General features: G+C 49.7%; 2 protein-coding genes across 2 annotated transcripts; one reads left to right on the top strand and one right to left on the bottom strand.

Annotated features, from left to right (window-relative positions):
- Window positions 1-1,617: 1,617 nt before the first annotated feature.
- LOC136477624 (F-box/LRR-repeat protein 4-like) lies at window positions 1,618-3,568 on the bottom strand. The gene has a single exon (XM_066475835.1). It carries the CDS (start codon window positions 3,375-3,377, stop codon window positions 1,863-1,865), a length of 1,515 nt encoding a protein of 504 aa, XP_066331932.1. The 5' UTR covers window positions 3,378-3,568; the 3' UTR covers window positions 1,618-1,862.
- A 128-nt stretch (window positions 3,569-3,696) lies between these two features.
- On the top strand, window positions 3,697-6,541 carry LOC136477625 (rhodanese-like domain-containing protein 11, chloroplastic). Its single transcript, XM_066475836.1, has 10 exons — window positions 3,697-3,889; window positions 3,961-4,080; window positions 4,317-4,424; window positions 4,552-4,648; window positions 4,818-4,857; window positions 4,941-5,015; window positions 5,545-5,632; window positions 5,728-5,795; window positions 6,011-6,083; window positions 6,176-6,541. The coding sequence occupies exons 1-10, from the start codon at window positions 3,773-3,775 to the stop codon at window positions 6,257-6,259; spliced, it is 870 nt and encodes a 289-aa protein (XP_066331933.1). The 5' UTR covers window positions 3,697-3,772; the 3' UTR covers window positions 6,260-6,541.
- Window positions 6,542-6,984: the final 443 nt, after the last annotated feature.

Here is a 6,984-nt window from a genome sequence, read left to right as displayed (position 1 = left end):
CAATTTAAAACAGATGGAGTACTTAAAACTTACTTGATAAATCAGTTGATTATGCCAAGAAGAAATGCTTTTTTTCTTTTGTCCAATAATTTTCATTAGTTAGCTTTCTAATACCCGAAAATCATCTGAAGAAAGAAAAACAAGATGGGAGAGAGGGAGAAACCGAGGAACAATCAGATAAATATCCATCGCGGTTGCGCACATATATTTATGACTATATTTACTATTTAATTTTAAAAAAGATCAAATACAATTTTTTCTTTCATTTATCAAAAGTAAATTATAGAGTTACTTTAAGAAGTTATATCTACTTTAAGAAGCTTGGTAGGGCATCTTTGATTATTTGTGATGAAGTTTGCATGAAGTGGCCATGAAGATCTTCAATACATGTTTAAGGACTTAGACAGATTGTAAATTATATGGTTAATGCGAGAAATAACTTTATTATGCCTTTGTTACGTGTAAGTGTTTCTTGGATTGTATATACATGGTCATATACAATTGTGTGAAAGTTGAACTCTAGAAACAAAAATCGTTGTTTGGTTGTTTTCATGTACATCCCTGAAATAAAGCCGTAGCGTTAGCACGGGTACTATACTATATGGATAATGTTGCTGTCAAACCGTCTGTCCACCCGGACGCTCGCTCCCTAGGCCTATGACCCAAGCAACCAGTTTCCTTGTACCAAATCAATTGGACACTTCGATGAATTTTAAAAAAAAATCATAGCTTTAGAAAAATCAGACGATGCAATTTTAATCCAATCCGCCTCATGGCGCTCTCCACCGCCGCTGGCCGCTAGCTGGCCAGGACAACCCGGAAGCAGCCGCGCAGGCGTTGGACGCCGCGTGTGGCCAGGAGACAAAGGAGGGGGTCGTCACTGGCCAGGCCTAGGCCCGGCGCAAGCGCAGTTGACCGCTGCCAGGCCCCGTCGTCATCATCGGCCGCCGGCTGGCTAGAACCGGCTATTCCCTACTCCGCTCTACGCTGCGTGGAAGAAGGTGAAAAACACATGTTGCAAACGCATATTTTAAGTGTTTTAAAGGTATGTTGCAAGTGTTTTTCAGATGGATACTGCAAAAGTTGAATGGAATGTTGCATATATTGCAATGGTTATACATGTGTGTTGCAAGTGTCTGTTCCAGTGTTTCATCTATGTTTTTAGATGTATGTTGTAAAGTGTATTTATCTGGATGTTGCATATGTTTCACACATATGTTATAAGTGTTTTATCTGGATGTTAGATGTGTTTACAATGATTTTCAAACGTTTTCGAGTGTTTTTTCAAGTGTTTCGTAAGCATGTTTCAAATGTTTCATATGTCTTCAGACATATGTTGTAACTATTGCATCTAAATGTCTCAAAAATATATCGAACGTTGCACATAAAATGTGCGTGGGAAACAGGAAGAGCCACGAGCGGTCTCCGCGTGCAGTCTGGCGGTGTGGCCCACGTGGGCGCACGAAACGCAGCAGGACGGAGGGCGTGCTAACGTGAGCGCTGTCGTGGAGTGCAGGCACGTGCGCGGAAACAGAGTGCAGCGCGGGTCCGGGGCGCTAACACTACCGTTAACATATGTATCATCGCAAAATCAAATGGCCTGATAGCTCCTTTTTTCTCTTAGTTTGAATTTACTGTATTATTCCATGGCAATTGTTGAACAAATACAACAGCACATCCTTGGCGCTCAATTTACATGTCAGGCAGACACCACGAGGCTTGTCATATAATAAGCTTACAAGGCAAATATAAAGCTGCATACACAAGTACTAAGCAGCAACACTTTATTAACAATCCAGTAAGATTACATTCAAATCGAGTATAGAGAACATGAGTTGCATTCTGAAGGAGATAACCTTACTTCAGAATGGTCCTTCGCAGGGCAATGAGCCAACCTTCAGGCCTTTCTTCTGAGCGATGGCCTTCAATTCCTCGGACATCGCGCTCTCCTCGATGATCATATGATTCAACCGAGTGGCGCGCTGGGCAAAGAGTTCAACATTACCTACAGCAATGCCAGGACAGCGGGAGATGTCAAGGATCTCCAGTGACTGCCCACAGTGCCTGAGCAACGAGACCAGCGAGCCGCCCGTCAAGCCCCGGCACCCCCCGAGTCTGATCTCAGTCAGATTCCGGCAGGATGACAGCATGGCGCCGATCACCTTGTCATTCAGTGTCTCATTGTAAGACAAATTAAGTCGACGGAGTCGTGGCATGCTCTGACTGAGGAATGTCAGCAACCCGGGCTCCCGCTCCACCACGTCGCAACTCACAAGGGCAAGCTCTTCTATGCCAGCTCCGGTGGCTGTTCGTGCCAGGGACCGGAGGCCATCCCCTGTGATAAGGACGCAGCTCTGGAGGCGAAGTGCAGCTAGGCCATGTGTAGCATCCTGACCGTGGTGAACTGAGCCAGCTCCAATGGCAAGGAGATGATCATTGTGCAGGTCGAGCGGGAGGCGAAGGTCCAAGGTGTGCAGACCAGCAGCACGCTGCTGGATGAACCGGTGAAGGGCCTCGCTGCTGCCGCCGTCATAAACCAGGAGGGATGTCAGCGTGCGGCAATGGTCGGCTGCAAGGAGGAGTACACGGTCGGCGACAGCACGGCAAGCACGAAGCTCCAGCGCGAGTAAGCCAGCGAGGCAACCCGCGAAGGCCAGCGACGCGGGCCTGTCCCCCGTGCCGTCGCAGGCGCGCAGCTGCAGCCACTTGAGGCTCCCGCACCGCCGCCACAGCCATCCAAGCCCGCGGTCGCCAGAGCGGATGCCGCAAAGCGACAGCTTCTCCAGCGGCAATGCCCCTACGGCCTCGGCCTCACCGCCGCCGTCATCCGAGCTCGAGCCCGCGGAGTCAACGCTGGCGGCGGAGTTGACCAGGGCGAACGACTTGAGGCGCGGCAACAGCTTGAGCCAGCGGAAAGACAGGGGGCGAACAGCGGTGAGGTGGAGCGACGTCAGACCGGAGAGCGCAGGGCAGGCGGCGAGCAGCGCGGCGGGGGAGACCGCCCAATCGGGCAAGAGCCGCAGCGTGGAGAGCCGGGAGGCGGCCGGCGCGGCCGCGATAGCAAGCAGCACGGCGTCAGCGTCGTGGACCGGCGTACCAGCGGAGACAACGGTCAGGGCGGTGAGGAAGGGGTAGTGCGACAGCAGGACGGCGAAGGTCGCCGCCGAGGACGCAGGAAGGCGGAGGGCGAGGGACGACGTCGCGGCCCTGAGAAGCGTGAGCCAGCGGCGGCAGACGAGGGACACGGCAGGCGCGGCGGAGGGTGGGAGAAGTCCGAATACCTCCAGCAGCAGGTCGTCGCAGAGCGCGGTGTCCATGCTGCCGCCGTAGCAGCCGGCGCGACGGGCGCCGCAGCCGTCGCCGCCGACGGTGTCCATGCTGCCGCCGTAGCAGCCGGCGCGACGGGCGCCGCAGCCGTCGCCGCCGCCAGCGGCGGCGGCGTGGCGGGAGCTTGTTGGCGCCGTCGGTGCGGTGGGGGTCCAGTCAAGCCATCGGATTGGTGCACCCGGGCTGCCGCGCGGGTGGGGGAGAGAGGGGGAAGCGGTGGTGGGGTGGGGAATGGAGTTGCTGTGGATTGGGGAAGGTGGGGGGTAGTTCTTGTGCTTTTGTCGAGCCGTGCTGAAGTTTCACGTCTCCAGAATCTTCAGTGCGGGTCCCACCGGGCTCCCGTTGCACCAATGGCAAACGCAACGGGGATAGATATAACGCTCCACGGCTACAAGCCGGCCGGGACCTTTCCTGTCTGAAACTGGAAGCGAGCACATCAGGAAAAATGGCAGCGCCACCTCTCGGCCTCACCTGCAGGGTCGCCGGGGCCTTCACCACCCCGGCCGTGGCGCATTCCGGCTTCCGCCCCCGACATCTCGGCCCTGGTCTCCTCCCTTCAAAGGTTCGGGCTTTTACTTGAGCATCTCCCCCTCGTTTGCTGTGCTCTGTTCAATCATGGCTCTGTGTGTGCAGAGATGGAGCGGGGTGGTGAGGATGGGAGCGGTGGTCGGAGGAGGACAGGAGGGAGAGGAGGACGAGGAGTTGAGGCAGACAAAGGAGCAGGCTGCCGCCAGGAGGCGGTGGGAGACTCTGGTGAGGTTCCTTCACCTCGTTTGTGGATATCTACCGTACCCTGCTCACTTTGTTTGGGGTGCAAATTTCTCCTGAAGTTACTCTCAGCTCGAAACTGCAGGGCTGCAGGATTGTTTTTGTTTTGTTTTGTTTATTTTAAGTGTAAATGCAATGTGCGCTTGAATTAGCACCATCACATTATATGGTATCTGACTCTTTGGTCATTTGCCAATTGCTCTGGAATGCTCTGCCTGAAGATTAGGGAGCAGAAAATTAAAACCCTTACACCGAGGGAAGCTGGTTATACGTTCAAACTGACGGACAAGGCTCTTCTGGATGTTAGGCCCTCAAACGAGCGTCAAAAGGTCCGTATTTCTACCAATCATTTTTGAACATATAAAACGGTTCCCATAAAAAATACACACAAATCTTGTTTCTGGTGTATATTGTTTTGTGTTTGTCCTTGTTTATTCCAAAACTGGCATGTTGCAGGCTTGGGTGAAAGGCTCTACCTGGATTCCTATATTTGATGTGGATACATCGGTTGATCTGGGCGGACTTAGCAAAAAAATCAGCAACTTTGTAATGGGTACGCCACTATTACCATCTGAATCTGAATCGTGTCCTGACACTTGCACATTATGTTTGATTCTGCATCCAAATATAGTCTTGCTTTCCAGATGCCTTTTTTTTTCCTTTTCTATATTACTAATTGAAGACTGTTCAGTCGACTAAACTCACACATGATTGTTGCATAGGTGGCTGGTGGAGTGGCAGCTCAACATTGTCATTTAATAAGTACGATTCACATCAACTGAAGTTGAGCTATCTATTCTGATCCTAAAAGAGTGATTGAGACTGAATGTAGATGAAACTGGCAGGAACTTTGTACAGCAGGTTGAGGAGAAGTTTTCAAAAGATACAGATATAATACTAGTGTGCCAGAAAGGACTTAGGTGATTTCTTAATATCTTAGTGAAGCTAGATTCTTCATTCATGTAAAGCAGCCAAATACATTTATATTTTTCAGCTTGCTTTCATTTGGATAGCACATTCAGTAATGGGCCTTTTTGGGAGTACTGTCTAGGTGTTTCAGTGTTTCTGGATCAATGTGGAAAGTCATCTATTGTTTTCCTTTTACATAAGTTCATATATTTGTACATCTTCAACTTGAACTGTTCGCTTGTTGGTTTCAGCCAGGCTTATTCAACCAGCCAACAGTGTTTTTCTCTCACAACAAACCAGCACCAGCCAGCCCAAACCATCCCAGAAACCAACCAGCGAACACGTTTGTGTTGACAAGTTCATCCTATCACTCTTGCTGGGAAGATTTCATGTTATCTGTCCTATTGGTACTTGTATATTCTATCATCTAGCCTGAAGGTGTACAATCTAAGAAATATTGCAGAATAAACGAGAGCTTATGTGCATTGTTTTTTTAATGGTTGTTTTCATTTTTTCCATTTTCCTCCAAAACGTGGGCAGATCACTTGCCGCCTGTGAACAGCTGTACAATGCTGGTTTTGAAAATTTGTTCTGGGTACAAGGAGGCCTCGAAGCTGCCGAAGAGGAGGTCGTACCTCGCAAAAAGAAATCACCTATTGATCCCTTGATTTGTTTCTCGGCTATTTTTTAGAATATACTGAATCTGTATTCCTTTTCTTTCAGGATTTTGAGAGGGAAGGTTCCCAGCCTTTCAAGCTTGCCGCTATTGGTGGGGTTTCTGAATTCTTTGGGTAAGCCAGTTAATGTATGACCTTGCTACTGACTTTAAACCTGACAGGCTGACGGGAGGTCAGATTACCATACGTATTACACATGTTCTTGAGCGTGATAGCGGCTTTAGACCTGATAGCAGTTAATACGTTTCATCAGCATTATAGAACAGCTATTCCATTAGCTACTAAACATAGAACAGTCAGCAAATCGTTTGGAAATCTCTTCCCTGCAGGTGGACGGACCAGCAACGCAGGCAGGCCGCAAAGGAAGGACTGGGATACCGGCTTGTCTTCACTGGTCGCTTGGTAATTCATCTCAAGGAGATGGCCGCTCGAACTAATTGCTTTGCAAATTGCAAGGAGAGGGGATTGATGTTTTCTTTGTCCTGGAACTTCAGGTCGGAGCACTGGTGCTACTTGATGCTTTGTTTCTGGGCGCTCAAAGGATCGGCCCTCTGCTTCAAGAAATGCAACCGCGTTGATCTCCGCAGAACGTTCCTGTAGCCAAGGTAGCTCTGCCAACACGTCCGGTTGGGTTTTCTGTGTCGTCAGAGATGCCAAGCATGCTGTCCGCTATACAAGTGTACACATGTCGCAGCAGGGTCTTCGAGTCATGGCTGCGTACAGGCGGTGCGCTGTAGATTGGCTTTTTTGTTGTAGGCTTGTAGCATGAATGAACATTTTTGTGTGTGTATGTGGAAAGATGAGCGCTTGGCACTTTGTAGTAGTTTAGCACGGCAAAAGCAGAAGAAATTCTTAACGGAGAGGCCAATGTCTAATTCCATCCTGCTAGGAATCAATTCGGAATATTCCTTTGAGATAATGGAGAATGAGATGCCGGCCAACTTAACCAGGGTTTACACCCAAACCACGGGTCGCGCGGCCCCCAACAACCCCCGTTTCGTACATGTATCACTGACCAGTGGGCCGCCAACGCACCTGGACACACGCCAGCCCTCGCGAGTCACGATCGCACATCGGTGCATCATCGCTGCACCAAAACCAAAGCTCCGGGCCAATCCATGGGTGTAAGCACGTGGCGCGCATGTTTTTTCGCCTCTACCGGACGAAATACACAGAAAACAATAGCCGGAATGGAAGAGAATTTGGAATTACGAAGTATACGATACTGAGGAATTTCAAATGGAGAACGATCCCACCTTATTTGAAGAAGTCATGAGAAGTGATTATTCATCAAAGTGGCTTC

The sequence above is a fragment of the Miscanthus floridulus genome, chromosome 8 (assembly GCF_019320115.1).
Source record: "Miscanthus floridulus cultivar M001 chromosome 8, ASM1932011v1, whole genome shotgun sequence".
Classification (NCBI taxonomy): domain Eukaryota; kingdom Viridiplantae; phylum Streptophyta; class Magnoliopsida; order Poales; family Poaceae; genus Miscanthus; species Miscanthus floridulus.
The sequence above is the reverse complement of the archived record's forward strand: the minus strand, read 5'-3'. Positions and strand labels throughout refer to the sequence as shown.

What these genes read in the sequence shown, in the direction of transcription:
- LOC136477625 (XM_066475836.1), top strand. Translation starts at nt 3,773, where the DNA reads ATGGCAGCGCCACCTCTCGGCCTCACCTGCAGGGTCGCCGGGGCCTTC. An exon ending in AATCAGCAACTTTGTAATGG is followed by an intron (nt 4,649 to 4,817) that starts GTACGCCACTAT and finishes ATTGTTGCATAG; the next exon opens with GTGGCTGGTGGAGTGGCAGC. An exon ending in TTGTCTTCACTGGTCGCTTG is followed by an intron (nt 6,084 to 6,175) that starts GTAATTCATCTC and finishes CTGGAACTTCAG; the next exon opens with GTCGGAGCACTGGTGCTACT.
- LOC136477624 (XM_066475835.1), bottom strand. Translation starts at nt 3,377, where the DNA reads ATGGACACCGTCGGCGGCGACGGCTGCGGCGCCCGTCGCGCCGGCTGC.